Here is a 22,545-nt window from a genome sequence, read left to right as displayed (position 1 = left end):
CCAATGAGTAAAAGTAGGCACTGAAAATTGCTTGTAGTCAAATTCAGTAGTAATATTATTTATTATTATAATATTTTTTACTAAATAAAATGTATGTTCATCCAGTACAACTGAAAGCCATGTTTTCAATAACATATGTTACAAAAAGTTTGAATGGACAGCATGCCTTGGCAAAATCCATGGACAGAATTCAAAATTTAAGGAGATTATAGTATTTGATCTCTTTGAATGGCATTGTTAATTATCTTCAAGCTTTGCACAGCCTCCATGGCTCACTGATTTTAGTAGAAATCTATTCCTGCTGCAAACCTTCCTCAGAATACAATTATGCCAAAGCAGAGTTTCAGAGTAAAGGCTTGTTGGCATCTTACATAAGAAGAGGTTTCCATTTTTTCCACAATGTAGCAAAATGTAGTTTATCATCCTGTTCCTCTGTCCACAATTTTCTCTTTTATGAAGAATCCCCAACTGACCTTCAAATATAAAACTTCTTGATCGTTTTGAAGTAAGGACAGTGAAATGAAGCAACAGTGTAAACTGTATTCTGTCATGTCCCTCACCTAGTTACATCTTGGCATATTATATATTCTCAGTGTTTCCCACTTTATTTGCAGCTGAAGGTTGTCTAAAGAAACAGCATATGAGTATCCCATCAGCCTGCCTTACATTTATTTATTTGAGGATCAAATCCTGCAAAATATCAGTCTTCAAGCAGATAAGTAAAATACAATAATTTTCCTCTAATGAAAACATAGATGACACTAATGCTAATATTTAATTTCTTTACTACACACTTTTTAGTGTCTTTTAGTTTAATTACACAGAATTTAACAAGATATATACAATCATAGATGACTAAAATATGTAATGCATTTGCTTGAAATAAATGTATACCACTCATTTGACAGAAAGATTAACTATAGATGTTTGAAATGAATAGCCATTATACTACTCTTTTAGTATGCTCCTTTTACTACATAGTATTGTGTACCACTTAGGAGAATTTAAGTTGTATTGTTTCTTTCATTAAAGGGAAGCTGCCACTAAAACAAGCCTTTTTTAGGATAGTTGTCTTCTTGTTTTGTTTTGTTCTATAATTAACCTTTGTACATGCTATTCACACAAGAGTACCAATTCACGGTGATCACCTCCAAGCAAAGTTCGAGTGGGGGCTAACGATGTCTTAAACCTTTATGGAGCAAAATTATGGCAGAGTTAGTGGCTGCGATCTTGTGACACAATCAGATTGAGATGAACTTAATCAAAATGCCCTCAGAGACTTGGCTTCAACAACATTACATGCTGCTGTGAAAGAAAGGACAACCCTAAGGTCACTTATTTTTACCTGGGTGATATGGAAAATGTCCTGTTACATACGTTGCTAGGATATGGGATTTCTTTGCTTTTAAAATGTTTGCCTTGACATTTCAATTTCATATTAGAAATGTGGTGCTCTGTTTTGAAAGAAATATAAAATGGAAACAAAACCCCAAAACAGTAAGAGCTTGGTAACACGCCAACAGGACTAGCAGCCTGAAGTGTTCTAAATTCTGGGTGAGCAACTAGAGATGTGTTATAATAAAACAGCTTTCATGAAGCATGTATCTTTATAATGATGAATTTTTATAAGAGAAGTAGTCGGCTGTGTTAAGATGGTATTTTACACCTAAAGTCCAAAAACTGATTTTTTTTTTTTTAAAAAAAGGTCAATCTACTAAGACAAAACTATTAAAGCTTACTGAGGTCCCTGTAGAGGTGCAACAAACTCTCCAAATAGAGCACAATGCAATACTGTGACTTTCAATGACTTTTAAATCACAACCACAGGAGAGGCATGACTATGATCTTTTACAAAATATACAGATCTGGGGAGGTAAGCACTACTTTTGGATTTCCAACTTAGATCATATCTAGCCTGACTTTTCAGAGTAGCCAAGTACCCACATGTCTGACTTCATCAGCTCACACACTGCTGCAGACACTCCACACATTCATTAGAAAGCAGGGTGGTTTTTTTGAGAAACCTAAAATTCTTTGTCAGTTTTGAAAATTCTGTCTGCTAATCTCACCTAATAATCCAGTGATAGATTTAGGAGCAGAATCAAAGTTTCATGACATTCCTTTCCATGTATTAAGTGATATTAAGATGATCATTAGAAAAGAGGGAGCCAGTTAACAGAACTGCAGTCTATATTTAGATGTTGATTCTTCCATTTCATCAGAGAATATATTAAATGTCACATTCTGTTGCACAGCCAATTAGAGAGGTAAGCACAACAAAAAAGAGTTTTCCTGCTGGTTTTGTTACCAGCACAGCATGGTATCAAAAAAAGAGACAGGGCTACCCAGCCAGGAACAGAAGTGAGAGGAAGGCTGCAATAGTGCTGGCTTAAACAGCTAAAATATTTTAGCCTTGAGTTAAGATGAAATGCAGACATAAACCAGTTCATTTCAAAACATGTATAACATTAATTGAAATTCTCAGGAGTTAATAATTTGATATTTAAGAAAAAGAAATCTGCAAAAGGAAGCAAGTTATGGATTTTGCCTGCCAGAATAATATGCTAAAATGAGGCATAAGTAAGAAAACCATATAATTCTGAACCAAGCATTTGACAACACTAAACTAAAAAAAAAAATTGATTCTGATTAAAAGATAATGTGCAAAGAAGTCTTCTTTGGCCCTCAATCTTTTCAAATGACATAACAGCTAGTGTTATCTAGTGTCCTGTGTAGGTGATACTGCAACTATCACTTATTATTAAAATATACCCATGCCATTTTAAAGATATTTTAATTAATAAACCACTATATAATTCCACACAGTAAATATTGTGATCATTAATCAAGATGAAACAAATATTTTACTAATCTAGAAGGTAAAGCAAACTAAAAGTCTCAAAAATAAAAAGTTTAAACTACTGAAAAAAAAGGGAAATATAAGAAAACAAGCAGAATGAATCCTATGAGACATCTGATATTTTAATATACGTGTTCTTATAAAACTGCTTGGTGCAGATACTAGGCAAAATGTGTCCATTGTTTCTCCCTCTCTTTCTACTTTAATCAAAGAGAAAGAATGTCAATATCTTCCTTACAACAAATCAGGTTTTTTATGAGGAGGAGGAGGAGGAGGAGGAGGAGGAGGAAGCAGAAGAGAATCTTGTAATAGAGAGTCCTAAACTCAGTTTAGAACTGAACTGAATGGAAATTTAACACTGAAAAGTTTTGCACAGGCAAGCCAAATCTTTTATATTGAGCAATGTTAAATCTAGAAGGCAGGTAATTACTGTCAAGCTGTATAACACCAAATTACTTTTATTGCTACTGAGTAGCTAAAGTTTAGCATTTTTTTTTCCTTGCACATATATTTCCATATTTTTCTGTGTTTTCAAAGATAAGTAACACTGATGCAGTTTTGCTTACAAAACACTTGCATTAATGAGCTGTTCTTTTCTTTAAGACAACTGAGGAGCTTTTCATAACCGAACAGCAGCAGGATATAAGCCTCTCAGAAAGTTATTACAGAAGCAACATAAGAAAAGGTATGAAACAGGGTATTTTTCCTCCTGGCAACCTGGAGCTTACTATGCAATTCCTTCTTTCTCATGAGGTTTATATTTCAATCATTGGCTTGCATACTCTTACGACACAATCAGCACAAGCAATAGAAAGATAAAGAGTCGTGCCTTAAATGCCAGAGAAATTATTAAATATTCTTTTTTCCCCCCAATTATCTTAACATTTAATCCAATAATTGTGCTTATGGAATAAAGTAGTTTAAGTAACAACTACATGTATTGCAGCCTATCATCTCTCCTGTGTTCCTTATTGAAATGATTTAATACAGAATAAAGATCATGAGGCTTTCAACTTGAAAAATCAGTGTTTCTCATACCTTTTGTTTGATGATCATGTCGTTGATATCATCAAGATCACCCACTATCACTCTCTGAGATTTTATCTCTCGATCCAGTCGAGAAAGCCAGTCAGTGAGTTCTGCCCATGCCTTATTGAAGTCAGCCAAGGCTGGAACCTCCAAAAGCACAGAAGATGGCATTTCTGGTTTGAAGGTGACGGTTTCCTTGGTTACCCTGGTTTGTGTATCCACAGCAACAGTTTCACCAGAAGTTACTGAAAGAAAAAAAATGCTAAAATTGCTGAATAAATGAACTATGATAAATGTTTATTTCAGTAACAGAATTTATGCAGTAGAAAGGGTAACGTTTCGTGATGTTACGTCTACTGGAAATACGAAAATTAAAACTAAAATTATATATGAATTAATTTTTCCACAGTATTTCTATTATAGTATATGCTTAATATTCAGCATTCTCAGCATATTCAAATTTCATCCTTAAAAGACCAGTGGGACCTAGTAACACCAGCAAAGATCTCAGTGTAATAAGAACCCCTCACTCAAGGTCAATGAAGTATTGCTACAGGAGTCATCTTCCAAAATCTAGCAGCGTGGCTGGATCTGTTGAGGCTAGAGGCAGACTGGAAAAAAGTTGGTTGCAATATCCAATGTATCACAGTATGACCATGTATCTAGAAACATGTTTCTTCCACAGTCTCCAGTCACTCTGTAGCTGTGAATTTGTCTCACCAACAATCTTTTCACTTATTGTTACTGACAGCTATTTCCCATAGGCTCTGTGACCAATACGGGAGCTTACACAACAGGAAACTCAGCCTTGGCCAATTCTTGATTTTTTCTCCTCATAACTTGAAAATATTATGTGCTATTATTTGGATATTTGTGGATTTTTTTCCTCTGTTTGGAGAGAATGGACACATCTCCTTTGTGTCCTTTCTTGCTCTATTAGCTGGGTTTTAAAGAATGTGTTCATTATTCATTGCTTGGATTAGGAAGTACCCAACACTGAAGCGCAATACCTTTCTCTGCAGTCAAAAATTATGAGAGGTGCCACAGATAGCTACTGTTGGACAGAGAGGCATGTAACATGAAATCATTCAGAATTTCATGACTGATTTTTGCTTCTCGATTTTTGTTATTTACAAATAGATGGCTATAAACTGTTGGGCTATTTTTGCCCTGCAGTTAATCATGCAAAAGCAATTCATTATGCACAATGTTATGGCAGATGAGGCTACACTGAATTGTAATTGGTTAATTTTTCTCATTTTTTAAAAAGTCCAGCCAAATAAAAAAATACTAAAATAGGGAAAACACAGAAACACATGGCGTTGCTTTACTGAGGTGCTAAATCATTAGAAAAGAGAAAGTCTAAATACCTACCCCTTTAGAGTAGCTACAGAATCTCTATCTGAATCAACTGCCTAAACAACACCATAGCTAAACCAGGAAAGGTGAAATAAAGCTGTGTGGAGTGTGCCCTACATTTTCTAACATTGAACTGCAAAATATGATTATTGAAAACCAAATATAAATTTCTAAAGGACCAAGATGTTTGTTTGCGTTTTTCCCAGTCTCCTTACAGAGCAGAGAAAACCTGTTTCCTGCACTCTTCCTGTGAGGTAGCTTGTCTTTAACAGAAGACAACCCCAAAACAGCGTCACCCCATGCACAGTAAGGTTTTTTTGCTTTCTGGTACTTCTGAGAGTCTCATGGTTTTCCCCAATGGCATTCACGCCATTTCAGCAAAGTCTGTCTGAAGTCTGAAGACTCAAGTAGCAGGTGAGGGTTCAACAGTTTGGCCATGAAACCACTTGAAACATTAAAACAATCAGTAACAATAACTGATCTTGCCAAGGAATTTAGTAGCTATTTTTCACTAATGAGAAAGGTTTTGAGTTTCTTCACTGGGGAATCAGTGACCCTCTTCAGCACTGCAGAAAGGGAAGAAGCTGTGCACAAGCACCTAAATGACTGTCACTGTAAAAGCACCATAAGATGCTGTCAGCATTAAAAATACTGCATGATGACAAATGATTTACCAAATCAACTAACATATACATTATTTATCTAGCTTGAATAAATGGCAATATTATACCAAAAGTGACTCCTGCAAATGATGATTTTTAATGACATACACTGCAATTAAATATATTTATCCACCCATCCATATCATTATTGCATTTCTGACGTGCAATTCTTGTACTTTTCCTTTCTGTACTTTAAAATCACATACATGCGGTTAACGATGAAGTAAATTAATTATTGTAAAAAGCTGTTCTAACATGGCAGGTTTATAATTAAAATCACACAAACAGATGAGAAAATGGATATATCTTTTTCTGATATGGAAAGAGGTTTGTAAGGGTTTTTTTGTAACATCACACTGTTTGCTATAACAGAGTATCTTATACAGTTAAAGATTGGCAGTTTTTAATATCAAAAGCAAAACAGACAACCCTAAAGGATCTCTTTCCTTTACTCATTTATTTCATTTTTTAAATTTTTTTACACAAAGATGTGAACAATTAATAATAATAATCTGTACTCATCAGGTTTTCTTTCATCTCTGTTGAAATTACTCCAGATATTTTCTGCCCTATTCTATTTCTTTTTACCTAAATTATGCAAACGAAGCAGAGATTAGCTCTAGTCGGTACTGGGGAGGCCACATCTGGAGTACTGTGTCCAGTTCTGGGCTCCTCGGTACAAGACAGCTGTAGAGCTACTGGAGAGAGGCCAGTGAAGGGCCACAACGATCATTAAGGGACTGAAGCATCTCTCATACAAGGAAAGCCTGAGAGAGCAGGGACTGTTCAGCCTAGAAAAGAGAAGACTCGGGGGGAATCTCATCAACGCGTACAAATATCTGAAGGGAGGGTGCAAAGAAGATGGAGCCAGGCTCTTTGCAGTAGTGTGCTGTGACAAGACAAGAGGCAATGGGCACAAACTGAAACACAGGAGGTTCCCTCTGAATATCAGGAAACACTTTGACTGTGTGGGTGACTGAGCCCTGCAATAGGTTGCCCAAAGAGATTGTGGAGTCTCCATCCTTGGAGCTACTCAAAAGCCGCCTGGACACGATCCTGGGCAGCCTCCTCTAGGTCACCCTGCCTGAGTAGGGGGGGTTGGACCAGATGACCTCCAGAGGTCCCTTCCAACCTCAGCCACTAAGTGATGCTGTGATTATTCAGTCCCACAAAACGACTCCTGATGTAGCAGAGTTGTTAACAGTACTTTTTAGTTCTTATATGCCACTTTGCCCATAGCTGTTAGCCCAAGATAACAGGGAGGGCATTCAGTGATCAGAAAGCAATGTACTGAACATATTATTCACTAATGGACACAACTGGCTGAGTTTATGGCTTTTAGCAGAGGAGTCAGCTCATTACCTAAAAGCAACAAGTTCCAATTCACAGTTCGAAGCCTGAATCTTTGGATTCATTCCCCCTCCACCCAGCCCTCACTCCCTGTTTTGGAGGAGATGAGAAACAGGTGTTTAAATAGTGAATGGTGCTTAGCACACCAAAGTTTCCTCCTGTGCTGGCCAGAGAGCTGCACAACATTATTAGGTGCCACACTTTCACACTATGGTGGTGGCAGCCATCATTTCTCCCATCCCTCTCCTCAAAGTAGCAATACACCGTAGCTTTCCTTTGGCTGTCAGCAGATGAACGACTGAGTTTGGCAACTACTGCTTCAGGGGAGGAGAAAAGGGAAGGAAAGATCAACTTCCTTCACAGAGTGGCAGATCACAAATGGCTCCAAAAACTGGATGAGGTCCACACAGTTGCCAACTTTGGGCCATCAGACAAAAGTTACATTTAAAAGAAAGTCACATCAAGGAGGAATAGTGAGGAAGGAGGGAACACTGTATTAAGATCTGCAAGGCAATGAAAAAGGAAACTACATAATGTTCTTTTCAAGTAAAAGGAACTTACAATAGAGTTACTTTTCGTACACGTACAAACAAGAACTATTTCGTTTGTAGATTCACTTGCTATTTTGTTCACTTGCTAATGTATATTGAAGCTAGAAAAGAATGTCAACATTAAAAAAAAATGTTATTAGTAGTTACTTAGTTTAACTGAGTTGGCACTTAGAGCTTACAAACTTCAGTGGTCTGAAATAACTCCCAGAAAACCACTGAGAAAACAAAATATTAGTCATCACTTTCTCTGTCTTCATTGCTCTGTCCAGAAAGTAAGGTGTATTCAAAAAGGGTCACAGAATAATCATTAATATCCTCAGAATGACACACAGTGTTTTCCTGCCAATATAGTAATGGCAGTTGAATAGGAATGCCTTGGTTTACTCTTTTAATGTTTACAATCAGAAGGCTATTGTATTTTTCATCTTTGTTCAGTGGGGGGAGAAAATGGCAGAGAAGTCTTTGAGCATGTCTGTCTCTGATGAATGTCATTTAATTGCCTGAAGGACAAAAAAAATGTGCAACAAACAGCACCAACTAGAAATACATAATGAAAACAAAATATACCATAGTTTTCTATAGATTTCAAAATATTTTGTTTTTATTTTGTTTTAATGTTGTCCTTTAAAGGTTTCTGCGCTTGATGTGTTTTATACCTTCTTCTTTCTGAGCTGGCTATTAAAAAGCTGTCTGAGACCTCGAGAAAATTATATACATAAGACATAAATTCACAGAATTGTGTATATTGTCTCACTCCTGGATGGGAATTGAACTCCACAGATCGGTCACGATTTCCTGTAACAATTCCAAAATGTCATCTCATTTCACCTCCTCCTCACATGAACTCCATAATACTTTAGGTCAAAGTGATTCTGAGCAAGGCTCATTATTTGCAGTGAGGTATTCCATATCATGGTCAAGACGCATGCAATTACTGAAAAACATAGTCGAGTGTTTCATTCCAGAACTTTACCAAAACAGTTAAGTGTGAAAAGTATTCATAAGTGTTGACTTCCAGTCTTTACCAAGGGATGGATACTTAGGTCCACTTCCATCTGGCCCAAAGTTCATGTAAAGGCCTTGTATTTCCTCTGTGACTTCAGAGATTCTTAGATAACAGGAAAACAGTTGCTTAGTTTGGAATTCACATAGGTTAAACAGAAGTTGTCTTATCTCAGAGGAAATTTCTATTCTCATCAGTATTTCAGGTAAATTGAAGAAAAACTTTCTAAACTGGGACTCTACAGATCCTCCATAAGTAGACTCAGGGTGTCTGATAAGACTGTCTGGCATCTTTTAGTATCTCACAGATTTTGGTCTGAGTATAGCCTCAAGTGTTTGCCAATTAATATTTATTTATTTTTCTTCTGATGGCAGCTATTCCAGAAGAGGGTATTCCTAATCTTCTAATATTTGTGGGTTTACTGCTCTGGATTTTGGTTTAGGTTTTTTTTATCCCTTTGATGTAGTTCTTTTGCATCAAGAAACTTGAAATACTACAGAGAGGACTGTAAGGTACTAGCAGAAGTGCACTGTCCAGCATAATATCTTCTTTAAAAGCTTCAAGATCTGCCGCTCTCTACCGTTATTTACCACTACTGAGAATGGTAATAATCTGTTTCACTTTGAGCAGTTAAAACATTTGAGTTATCAAATTATTTATAGCAATTACCTTCAGAAAGTGCTTGCACAGTGTGTTTCTCTTCTGACATTTATCTCCCCTCAGAACAAAAATACCACTTGAAACAGTACGTCTGTCCCTTATTTCTCTTTCTTTCATGCTTGCACAGATAGAACATGGTTCATTCAACAGAAGCATATAAATGATCGATTAAAATTAATAGAGAAATATAAATCAACATTAATTACACAATATGTAGCAACAGCTCTCATTCTGAAACAATTTATCCAGAACTGCACTGATAGTTTCTGTGACCCAAAGGGGATAGTTTGTTGATTTTGGTTTTGTTGTTTGTTTGTTTGTTTGTTTGTTTTTCCCCAGGATAATTAATTTATAAATGCAAAACTAGAATCAAATTCTTTTTTTCAAATATCTGAGTAGCAAATTCTATCCTACATCAGAAATACAATTAAGAACTTAATCTTTTAACTTATTTAAAGGTTATATCGGTTCACTCCTGTGATATGATAAACCACAAAACCAAAAGGACAATTGGAATTTAAGATATTAAACCACACCAATCTGTAGCTTTTAAGGTAACTTCTCATTAGCACTTTCTGCTATTTAACAAAGAAGGAAACAACATAGAAAAATAAAAGGAGAAAAATAAAACACAAAAATAAAATGTCTAACAAAAAGCTGAAAAACAATCTAACAATACTCTGAACTAGGTGTGATTTTCAACTTGTTCTTGAACCTTGAAATACACTGGATGAAAGTCAAGAGTATATTGGTAATTTTTGTATCTTGAATATAATCTGTAATCTTAATCTTTAAGAGTGAGAATAATAGGAATGTGTCATGAAATTGCAATTGAAATATTAAATGCAGAAATAAGAAAAGCAGAATGAAGTCAACTGCAGGAAAGCACTTTTTTCCCCCTTCTTTTATTCTGCTTAATTCAGTGTTGTGTTTCAAGAAAGGGCCAAACTGACAACTCAGAACAAATAAAACTCCTTATTTAGGTACTGAACAGGAACAGAATAGACAGGAAGAATGACAACACTCCCAAAAGCTTCAAACCCCTTCCAAAACCTCCTTTCAAGCCAAAGTCCTTAAGCAGAACTGACTCAGTTCATAGGAATGTTCCTAACCATCCTTCTGAATGTTGTTGAAAGTAGTGTTGAAGTTTTAATTATGTATGGTAACTGCATCTACCAGGTCAAAGCTTTTTGACAAAGAAGAAATAGTATAGTAACTGGATGCAGATTTTAATTCAATTTGCATGTCTAGCCTGGGGATTTAGTTCCATGGTTAGCAGTACCAATTAAGGCATATGCCAGCCTTAAATCCTTTATACAATGAATAACAGTAACATACACCCACTAAACTTCATTTCTGTTTTAGTCAAGGAAACCCAGCTGCGTTTTACTCATTCTGAGGAAAATAGAGGAAGAATACCTGTATCCTGTGGCATATGCACAGACAACATCGCTCAATGAATTTGTTATTTTAACACAAGCAACATTGCCTTCTCTAGTGATAGACCAAATGAGCATTCCCTCTGTGGGTAAACCAGCAGTTCACTGACTTGGAGGTGACATACCAGGCAGGTTTTGCCTATTTCATAGGAAGCCTCAGTGTCATCTTACCAGCACTTCAGCCTTGTGAACTTGATTGGGAACAACTAGACTCCACAATAGCACACAGGTAAAGATCTATCACTTACTAAAGTGAATCTTTTCCTTTGATTTTTTTCTTGTGCTGTGTCATTGCAGTCGATTTTCTACAGGGTTTGAGCATCCATGCTCATATTCTTAAACTCCATGCAGGCTTCCCTGAGAGAGATCTGGGAAGATGGTTCTGAGACTGATTTATTCCTTAGACTTGTCCCAGTGATAAATGAATAGTGTCATCTCTCTGTCCTTCAAAGTTAAGAGTACATTAAGTTCTCCCATGCAGTACAACCCTTCCATGCAAGGTGCTCACTGACAATAACACTTTTTTGCAGAGGGGGCTAGAGCTACCTGCCAGGTGTTCTGGGTCACAAAGGATTTCTGAAAGAAAAGTAATAGAATTACAGTGGGCAACACAGCTCTGATTAACTAAAATAAATAATATCAATTTATTATTAAAAAACCCCACCCAACTTTGAAATTTGAAAACAAGGGTGGGGTTTTTCTCCTGATTTGAGCTCAGAATAAAGTCTTTATGTTGATCAAAAAATTATTGCCAACAAAATTCTACCCAGGGCTCTAAATGTGGAAAATATGCATCCTTGGAGCACTGTATCTCTAAGTTAACATTTTCTTAACATTTTAATCTGTTTTTAAAGACAAAAAACGTGTTTCAAAGTGAGTCTTTTTCTATTTGAATAAAACACCAATGACAGATTGACCAATGTCTGATTGTCTTAGCCTTGAATATTTGGTAAAAACAATTCCTAGAAAAAATTACTTAGTAACTGTATCATGGATATTTCATAGATAGTAATTTTTATAGAGTATAAATGGGTAACAGTTAGTACCTGATTTAATGAACACTTAGGGAACATTCACATTATGTGCTATTGTCATCAACTCAAAATACAAGTTAAAAGCCTAGACTTCCTTTATATACAAGAACCTCTTAATGATTCCTAACAAGTCATTATGGATTATATATAATTTAGATTAATACAGGTGAAAAAAAGAACCTGATAGTTTATGGGATTATTAGTTAAAGTTTAGATCTAAAATAGTCTGTGCAGTGGATGAAGAGAGGGACCAAAACTAAAGACCCCATAATTTTTAGAGATTCAGAAGAAGTAGAAAGTCAAGGTTAAAAACTACTAGGAGTAAAGAAAAAGATTTACAAGTGAATGTGTACTGCTATATTTGAAAAGTAACCATAAAAGTTATTGTTTCTAATATGTTGTTACTATTATTAGATTAATAAATAGCATCATAACTTCAAATTTATAGTAAAAAGTTAAGTATCAGCTTTCTCAGGCTTATCTTTCTTTGATATAGGAGAGATCTGGTATAATTTTCTTGCTGTCCTCCTTTTCATATGTAGAAGCGTGACTAAGCTGTTTATTGTACAATGCATTTTTCCAAATTTCTCCAAACACAACAGAAAGATGTTTAGATATGTCTTTCACTCAGTGTAAAGAAAAGCTCTTGCTTTCATAAACACTGGACTGCAATGGGAATAAGAACATATGTCACTGTCTGTCAGAAAAATAGGTAGTCTCTATCAAACGCTAAGAATTTCAGTGATATAAATCATGTAAGTAGGCTTGCGTGCATCATAACATAAATAAGATTAAGGTGAAGTTAACTTACTGCTGCACAGCAAAAAGTTAAGATTATGACCTGTTGTTGAGAAGAGCTTCTGCAAATACTTTGTATGCAAGATACTTAAAACTAGAATGTTAATGGTTTATTTGATGAGTATACTGTCATCATAGGAGGCACTTCAAGATAATTTCCATGTACAGAAGTTAAGAGTTTTAAAAACCTACCCTTTGTGGAAGAGAATCAGGTTGGAGAATACTTCAGCAAACTGGACACACATAAGTCCATGCACCCTGATGGGATGCACCCGTGAGTGCTGCGGGAGCTGGCAGATATCATTGCAAGGTCACTTTCTATAAACTTTGATGGATCATGGTGACTGGAAGAAGTGCCCGAAGACTGGAGGAAAGCAAATGTCACTTCTATCTTCAAGAAGGACAATACGGAGGACCCAGGGAACCACAAGCCAATCAGCCTCACCTCAAAGGCTAGGAAAGTGATGGAGCAACTAATCCTGGGAACCATTTCTACGTACATAAAGCACAAAAAGGTGATTGGGAATAGTCAGCATGGATTCACCAAGGAGAAGTTGTGCTTGACCAAGCTGATCACCTTCTACGATAAAACGGCTGACTTGGCAGATGCAGGCAGAACAGTGTATATCGTCTGCCTTGACTTCAGTAAGGCTTTCATCACTGTCTCCCCATAAGTTTCTCATAGAGAAGCTGAAGAAGTATGGGCTACATGAGGATACAGTGAGGTGAGTTGAAAACTGGCTGAACCACTGGGCCCGCAGAGTGGTAATTAGTGGCACTAAGTCTAGTTGAAAGCGAGTAACTAGTGGTGTTGCCTAGGGGTCAATACTGCATCCAATCCTATTTAACATTTTCTTAAGGATCTGAATGGTGGGACAGAGTGTACCCTCAGCAAGTTTGCGGATGACACAAAGTTGGGAGGAGTGGCTGACATACCAAGAGACGGTTGTGCTGCCATTCAGAGGGACCTTGACAGGCTGGAGAAATGGGCTGATAGGAATCTCACGAAGTTTAACAAAGGGAAGTGCAAAGTTCTGCACCTGGGGAGGAACAACGCCATGAACCAGCAAAGGCTGGAGGCCAACCACCTGGAAAGCAGCTTTGCAGAAAAGGCACTGGGGGTCCTGGTGGAGACCAAGTTGAACACGAGCCAGCAATATGCCCTTGCAGCAAAGGCTAACAGTATCCTGGGCTGCATTAGGAGGAGTGTTGCCAACAGGTGGAGAGAGGTGATCCTTCCCCTCCACTCAGCATCTGGAATACTGTATCCAGTTCTGGGCTCCCCGGTACAAGACAGCTGTAGAGCTACTGGAGAGAGGCCAGTGAAGGGCCACAATGATCATTAAGGGACTGAAGCATCTCTCATACAAGGAAAGCCTGAGAGAGCAGGGACTGTTCAGCCTAGAAAAGAGAAGACTCGGGGGGAATCTCATCAACGTGTACAAATATCTGAAGGGAGGGTGCAAAGAAGATGGAGCCAGGCTCTTTGCAGTAGTGCGCTGTGACAAGACAAGAGGCAATGGGCACAAACTGAAACACAGGAGGTTCCCTCTGAATATCAGGAAACACTTTGACTGTGTGGGTGACTGAGCCCTGCAATAGGTTGCCCAAAGAGATTGTGGAGTCTCCATCCTTGGAGCTACTCAAAAGCCGCCTGGACACGATCCTGGGCAGCCTCCTCTAGGTCACCCTGCCTGAGTAGGGGGGGTTGGACCAGATGACCTCCAGAGGTCCCTTCCAACCTCAACTATTCTGCAGTCCTGTAAAGCTATATTCTCAGTTCCAAACACTTCCTAAAAGCCAAATTGGAAATAGTGTGAGAACAGAGAATGCTTTGGGAATGAAGCAGCTAAGACTGAAGATAATACACGGAAATAATCCTGGCACAGTGTATGTAAACATTCAACTGACTGCACTACATTTGGTGGAAAAAGCTTTAAATCTGCAGTACTCTATCCTAGTTAGACTATGACTCGAGCAGGGGCAGGTAGTATAAAACCAATTGATGATTGTAATACATATCTATAAACTGAGGTAGCGTTAATAACTCTTGCTCTGCTTGGAACTGTTGTTCTATTCAAACCTTTCTGAAAGACAAACTGCTCCAAAGTTCAGTCTTCTTTTAGTAACATAGCATTGTCATGATATTCCCTGTGAACCTTGTCTTAGGCAAAGTTCAACATGATTGATGGGCCCACTAAAAATTGAAAAGCAAAAGGCTAGAGTATGAATGGATCACTTTTAGTGAGTGTAAGAATTAAGCAGACACTAAAACTAAAAAAAGGTATCACAAGAACCTTTCATATGCTAGCTACCATGGTGGTTCTAGATTCAATTTATAGTAGCGTCACTGATTACAATACCAAGGCTAATTTAACTATCAACACACACTTAAGAAGTTAGGTGAAAGCAATATTCTGAAATTATATAGTGTCACCAGTGGATACTCATTACAATATTGAGATAATGCTTTAAAAATAGTCCAGATGGAGGGAAAAAAAACTAAACCACAAACTAAACAGAAAACAAAACCCAGTACATTCAATTTAATGGTTAAGATTTAAAAATCTCCCTCTTCTATAAATAAACTTTCTTGTTTATGCAAACTATGTATAAAACATGATTGTGTTTGTTACTTCTTTCTGTTCAGAAATTTAAAGGTTAGCTGAACAAATATCTGCAATAGTGCCACCAATATTTCTGCTACAGCAAAAATAACCATTTTCTGATACTGCTAGTGTTTTTTTTACAAATGTAGAAGTTGATTCAAGTGCTGGCATAATATAAACTGAATGTATGTTAAGGCTAATATCTCTTATTTATTGTAACAAAAGGAAAAACAATCAGAAATGTTTGTGTTTGGTTTTTTCCCCGCCAACAATATTGTCTTATTTCTTAATTGTGATATGAGGTGCCAGGAAACCCACAGCTGAGAGAAACAATTTCTTTCTGGCTTGCCCGTGCCCCGTATCCTCTATTGTCATTACTGGTTTGAGTCTTCCCTTAGGCTCTCGTGACATATGTTTTAAAAGGCAAAGAAGAAAAACTTCTTGAAGTAGGGAATTCAGACTGTCTCAATTAAAATGAATAGGTAATATCTAAAAATTATTATTTCTTATTATGGATGTGACTCACATCCTCTTCTGCTAGTTTTAGTTTCAACTTTTGACAAAATTAGTACATACATTCATTCATGGTGGCCTGTTACAAATATTTTCATCTCTGATAAAGAGTTTTACATTTGACAATGAAGAAAACAGTTAAAAGCATTCAATACAGATTAGTTTTCTTGTTTCAGGATGATACATGGGCTTTTTTTCTTAATCAATCATGAAATAAAAATTTCCCTTTTTTTATAGACATAAACATTTTAACCTTTTTCATGTGAACTTTGAAGGGAAACCTTAAGAAGGCATTACATCAAGGGAGTCAGTCTTTTGGGGAACAGAAAAGCTACAAACTTTATACTGCAGTAACACTTTGAATCCCAAAGAGATCCATGATACTAACAACCAATTTAAAACTAATTTATCTGTAAAACATAGTAATAATCTGCATATGCAAAAGTACAGTCAATGGAGCTGCTATTTGCCATATGAGGACTACTTATATGTTTGGGTTTTTAAGGATAAAATTACCTGGTTGGCTCTTAAAAATTTTGAACTAAAGCAAGTGTTGAGGAAAATGTTCCAGCCTGTTTTGGGATCTCTTGAAGTAGTAGACAGAATCAACACAAGGAGTCTCTCTGGTAATACTAAGACACTGTCAATAAGAAATTTGATTTTTGAAAGTGATCAAATAATACTACTGTTGCTGTTATTTAAATTCATATTTTAATAAAGAAATAAAATTTCATTTTTGTATTTATTCCCTCTCCCCCCCAAGTGTATTCAGCAATCGATCCCTCCATTCCTAATTAAGTTTTCCAATCTCTAGAAACACATACAATCATTTCTGGGCATTCTGAAGAGTATCGGTTCAACGAGTCAAGCATTATTTTTTGAAAACGGCCTTTTTTCTGTTGTTGTTTTTTAAAGGCAGTATTATTTCTACCTTACAGAAAGCATTTTTTTTTCCAAAGGATAGAAGTCTTTTTGAGTAAGCAGTTGTTGCAGTTGTTAGAAAAGGGTTTCATGAAAATGAATGTTTTGTACTACAGCAATTGTGGTGTTCCATCAAATTCTGTCACCTACTTGCCTTATAAAAAACGTTGTGACAACATCTGTCACAAATGATGCAAGCACCTCTCAGTATTCCTTTTGTCAGCAAAAGTAACAAGTTCCTTGATTTAGTATGCAGCTTTCAATGGGACGTCAATCTATATGACAACAATTTACATTTCCAGTGAACCGCTATTGGCATAAAACTGAATTTTGGCAGCTAGTTCTTAGATATAACGAAAACCAGATATTGCCAGCAGCTCCAACTTTTAGAGTCTCATGAATCATAGAATCATAGAATCATAGAATCATTAAGGTTGGAAAAGACCTCTAAGATCACCGAGTCCAACAGTCAACCCAACACACCATGTCCACTACACCATGTCCCTAAGCACCTCATCTACACGTCTTTTAAATACTTCCAGGGATGGTGACTCAACCACTTCCCTGGGCAGCCTGTTCCAAGGCCTGACCACTCTTTCAGTAAAGAAATTTCTCCTAATGTCCAATCTAAACCTCCCTTGGCACAACTTGAGGCCATTTCCTCTCGTCCTATCGCTAGTCACTTGGGAGAAGAGACCAACACCCATCTCACTACAACCTCCTTCCAGGTAGTTGTAGAGCGCGATGAGGTCTCCCCTCAACCTCCTCTTCTCCAGACTAAACAGTCCCAGTTCCCTCAGCCGCTCCTCATAAGGCTTGTTCTCCAGATCCTTCACCAGCTTCGTTGTCCTCCTCTGGACACGCTCCAGCACCTCAATGTCCTTCTTGTGGTGAGGGGCCCAAAACTGAACACAGTATTCGAGGTGCGGCCTCACCAGTGCCGAGTCCAGGGGCACGATCACCTCCTTACTCCTGCTGGCCACACTATTTCTAATACAGGTCAGGATGACGTTGGCCTTCTTGGTCACCTGAGCACACTGCCGGCTCATGTTCAGCTGGCTCTCAACCAGCACCCCTAGGTCCTTTTCCTCTGAGCAGCTTTCCAGCCACTCTTCCCCAAGCCTGTAGCGTTGCATGGGGTTGTTGTGGCCGAAGTGCAGGACCCGGCACTTGGCCTTGTTGAACCTCATACAGTTGGCCTCGGCCCATCGATCCAGCCTGTCCAGGTCCCTCTGCAGAGCCTTCCTACCCTCCAGCACATCAACACTCCTGCCCAGCTTAGTGTCGTCTGCAAACTTACTGAGGGAGCACTCGATCCCCTCATCCAGATCATTGATAAAGATATTGAACAGGACTGGCCCCAGTACTGAGCCCTGGGGAACACCGCTCGTGACCGGCCGCCAACTGGATTTAACTCCGTTGACCACAACTCTCTGGGCTCGGCCGTCCAGCCAGTTTTTTACCCAGCAAAGAGTGTACCTTTCTAGGCCGTGAGCTGCCAGCTTCTCTAGGAGAATGCTGTGGGAGACAGTGTCAAAGGCCTTACTGAAGTCCAGGTAGACCACATCCACAGCCTTTCCCTCATCCACATGGCGGGTCACCTGCTCATAGAAGGAGATCAGGTTGGTCAAGCAGGACCTGCCTTCCATGAACCCGTGCTGGCTGGGCCTGATCCCCCGGTTGTCCCAGACATGGCTCGTGAGCACCCTCAAAACCAACCGCTCCATGATCTTCCCCGGCACCGAGGTCAGGCTGACCAGCTTGTAGTTCCCCGGATCCTCCCTCCGGCCCTTCTTGTAGATGGGCGTCACATTGGCAAGCCTCCAGTCGTCCGGGACCTCCCCAGTTAACCAGGACTGCTGGTAAATGATGGAGAGCAGCTCGGCAAGCTGCTCTGCCAGCTCCCTCAGTACCCTCGGGTGGATCCCATCCGGCCCCATAGACTTGTGAACATCCAGGTGGCGTAGCAGGTCATTAACTTCTTCCTCTTGGATTGGGGGGTTTATCCTGCTCATCGTCCTTGTCTTCCAGCTCAGGGGGCTGAGTACCCTGAGGATAACTGCTCTGCCTATTAAAGACAGGCAAAGAAGGCATTAAGTACCTCAGCCTTATCCTCGTCCTTGGTGGCAACGTTCCCCCCTGCATCCAATAGAGGATGGAGATTCTCCTTGGCTCTCCTTTTGTCATTAATATACTTGTAAAAGCATTTTTTGTTGTCTATCATGACAGTGGCCAGGTTGAGTTCTAGCCAGGCTTTTGCCTTTCTAATTTCCTCTCTGCACGACCTAACAAGATCCCTGTACTCTTCTTGAGTTGCCTGACCCTTCCTCCACAAGTGATAAACTCTCCTTTTTTCCCTGAGTCCCAGCCAGAGCTCCCCATTCAGCCATGCCGGTCACCTTCCCCGCCCGTTCTTCTTGCGGCACATGGGGACAGCAGACTTCCTTCTTGAAGAACATCCAGCCTTCCTGGACCCCTTTGCCCTTCAGGACTGTCTCCCAAGGGACCCTCTTGACCAGTGTCCTGAGCAGGCCAAAGTCCACCCGCCGGAAGTCCATGGGAGTGGTTTTGCTGGCCCCCCTCTTTACTTCACCAAGTATTGAGTATTCTATCATTTCATGGTTGCTAAGCCCAAGACAGCCTCCGACCACCACATCTCCCACCAGTCCTTCTCTGTTTGTGAACAGCAGGTGAAGCGAGGCACCTCCCCTAGTGGGCTCGCTTACCAGCTGCGTCAGGAAGTTATCCTCCACACACTCCAGGAACCTCCTCCACTGTTTCCTCTCTGCCGTGTGGTATTTCCAGCAGACGTCCGGAAAGTTGAAGTCCCCCATGAGAACAAGGGCTAGCGACTGGGAGACTTCTGTGAGCCTGTGGTAGAATATTTCGTCTGCCTCCTCGTCCTGGCTAGGTAGTCTATAACAGACTCCCAGCAGGATATCTGCCTCGTTGGCCTTCCCCCTCATCCTTACCCACAAGCACTCGACCTCGTCATCACTACCATTGAGCTCTAGACAGTCGAAGCACTCCCTAACATACAGGGCTACCCCACCGCCTCTCCTTCCTCACCTGTCCCTTCTGAAGAGCTTATAGCCATTCATTGCAGCACTCCAATCGTGAGACTCATCCCACCACGTTTCCGTGATGGCGACTAAGTCATAGCTACCCCGCTGCACAATGGCTTCCAGCTCCTCCTGTTTGCCGCTCATGCTGCGTGCATTGGTGTAGATGCACTTGAGCTGGGCATTTATGAAAATCACCTCTTCTAATTTTGTAAGATCTACAAATTGATTTAACAGGCATAAATTGCTATCCTAGCCGAGGGGAACTCTGAAGAAAAAAGCATAAAAAATTGTACACAGATACAGAATACCAAGGAGCCAGTGGAATTTCAGGTACCATGTAGTTAAAAAAAAAAAAAAAATCAGAACAAGTTTGAAGAAGCTTTGAAATCATCAGAGTTCAGTTACTAGCTAATTTAACAGCATTACAGTATTCATGCAAAAATTTCCAAGTCTACCCATATTCTTAGAGAGAAAAATTCTGCAGAATTAAGAACAGTTACTCAAAGCTAGAGAAGGCAACATCATCACTGCCACTTTGTTTTTGACAAAGTAATTCCTCAAATCACTGCAAGCACCTTCTGTTCTTTCATCAGAAATGTTAAAATATCTTGCCTTGTACTACTTTGTAGAACACTTGTCAGCCTTTCTCATGAAAACACATATAATGCTTATTTTTCAGGTCAAACTAACCACTATTGCTCTTCCAGCTATTTTAGTTTCACCTTAGGAAGAATTGCCTTTGGGAATTTAAGTGTTATCTGACCACCAATCTATTGTTGAAGGAAATATCAGTAATGCAAATCTCTACCTGCATATCTCCATCACTGTGTTCTCTGCTACTCCACACTGATACAATCAAAGACATCAGTCTGATATTTCAGTGACAAGCTTCATATAAACAAGACTAAACAATTTTCTAGCTGGAGTAGAAAAGGAGGTTTTCATTCGCCATCTTTTCCTCGTTTTATCCTTCTACAGTTTAAGGAATGAGTGTCTTTCTTTCATCGTCTGACTAGAGCAGAAACGTTAGAACCAATTACGAGCTTTGTTCCTCATTCCCTGTGGCCTCCACTCTGGTCATGATCTATGACCGCACTTGCTCACACTCTTGGTTGGCTGTTTCTCTGCATAGCAGACCTAACTCTGTGGCAGCTCCAGTCACCTCAGAAATATTAGGAAGGGTGTCAAAGAGCCATTGCATTTCTCGGTAGGATATGACCAGGATGGCACTGAGCACTGCTCCTTTCAGAAGCAAAAGCCAGCTTGCTTTGCTCTTTTAAAGACAAGTCAACAAAGAACAGCACACAGATCAAGAGCACTGTGTGCAGAATGACCTATCACTTTCTATTATTCTATCAAATTAAAGAGATTTTCACACAATGTAGTTGCCAATAGACCTAATTACTATATAAAAGGAAACAGAAAAGAGAGATTACTGCTATTTGCAAGACCATGCTATTTGGATAATCAGATATTATAGTAATTCTGTTTACTGTAACAAAAAGAAGGGAGAGAGAGAGAGTGGGTTTAAAGCATGGAAAAAAAATGTGTGATGTAAAGCTAGAAATTGAGGTAGAAAAACTGGAAAAGAGCATAAACTATCATTTTATTACAGATACTTTTTTTTTTGTTAGGAACTTTAATGAGAATCCCTTTTTCCATATCTTCCAGAATGAACTAATTCAAATTCTTGATTCTGTCTATCTGTGTTTTAAAAATGATGCAATTGTGTTGTTGCCACATTTCTTGAAAAATAGAATCATAAAATCATAGAATAGTTTGGGTTGGAAGGGACCTTTAAAGGTCATCAAGTCTAACCCCCCTGCTGTGGGCGGGGACATCTTCAACTAGATCAGGTTGCTCAGAGCCCCGTCCAACCTGACCTTGAATGTTTCCAGGGATGGGGCATCTACCACCTCTCTGGGCAACCTGTGCCAGTGGTTCACCACCCTCATTGTAAAAAATTTCTTCCTTATATCTAGTCTAAATTTACCCTCTTTTAGTTTAAAACCATTCCCCCTTGTCCTGTCGCAACAGGCCCTGCCAAAAAGTCTGTCCCCATCTTTCTCATAAGCCCCCTTTAAGTACTGAAAGGCTGCAATAAGGTCTCCCCAAAGCCTTCTCTTCTCCAGGCTGAACAACCCCAACTCTCTCAGCCTTTCTTCATAGGAGAGGCGTTCCATCCCCCTGATCATTTTTGTGGCCCTCCTCTGGACCTGCTCCAACAGGTCCATATCTTTCTTATGCTGAGGGCTCCAGAGCCGGACGCAGCACTGCAGGTGGGGTCTCACTAGAGCAGAGTAGAGGGGCAGAATCACCTCCCTCGACCTGCTGGCCACTCTTCTTTTGATGCAGCCCAGGACACGGTTGGCCTTCTGGGCTGCGAGCGCACATTGCTGGCTCATGTCCAGCTTTTCATCCACCAGTACCCCCAAGTCCTTCTCGGCAGGGCTGCTCTCTATCCCTTCATCCCCCAGCCTGTATTGATACCGGGGGTTGCCCCGACCCAGGTGCAGGACCTTGCCCTTGGCCTTCTTGAACCTCATGAGGTTCACACGGGCCCACTTCTCAAGCTTGTCCAGGTCCCTCTGGATGGCATCCATCCCTCGGGCATGTCAACCGCACCACTCAGCTTGGTGTCATCTGCAAACTGCTGAGGGTGCACTCAATCCCACTGTCTACGTCATTGATG

The 22,545-nt window shown here is 39.4% G+C and overlaps 1 protein-coding gene across 2 annotated transcripts in view; it reads right to left on the bottom strand.

Moving 5' to 3' along the window:
• Window positions 1–22,545, bottom strand: part of DMD (dystrophin) — a 1,244,291-nt gene that overhangs the window by 340,476 nt on the left and 881,270 nt on the right. For both annotated transcript variants that reach the window (XM_075174519.1, XM_075174510.1), the window contains exon 51: window positions 3,899–4,134. In XM_075174519.1, the coding sequence (XP_075030620.1) occupies window positions 3,899–4,134 (236 nt within the window). The remainder of the gene's footprint in view (window positions 1–3,898; window positions 4,135–22,545) is intronic.

Source organism: Calonectris borealis, chromosome 1 (genome assembly GCF_964195595.1).
Source record: "Calonectris borealis chromosome 1, bCalBor7.hap1.2, whole genome shotgun sequence".
Lineage (NCBI taxonomy): Eukaryota > Metazoa > Chordata > Aves > Procellariiformes > Procellariidae > Calonectris > Calonectris borealis.
The sequence above is the reverse complement of the archived record's forward strand: the minus strand, read 5'-3'. Positions and strand labels throughout refer to the sequence as shown.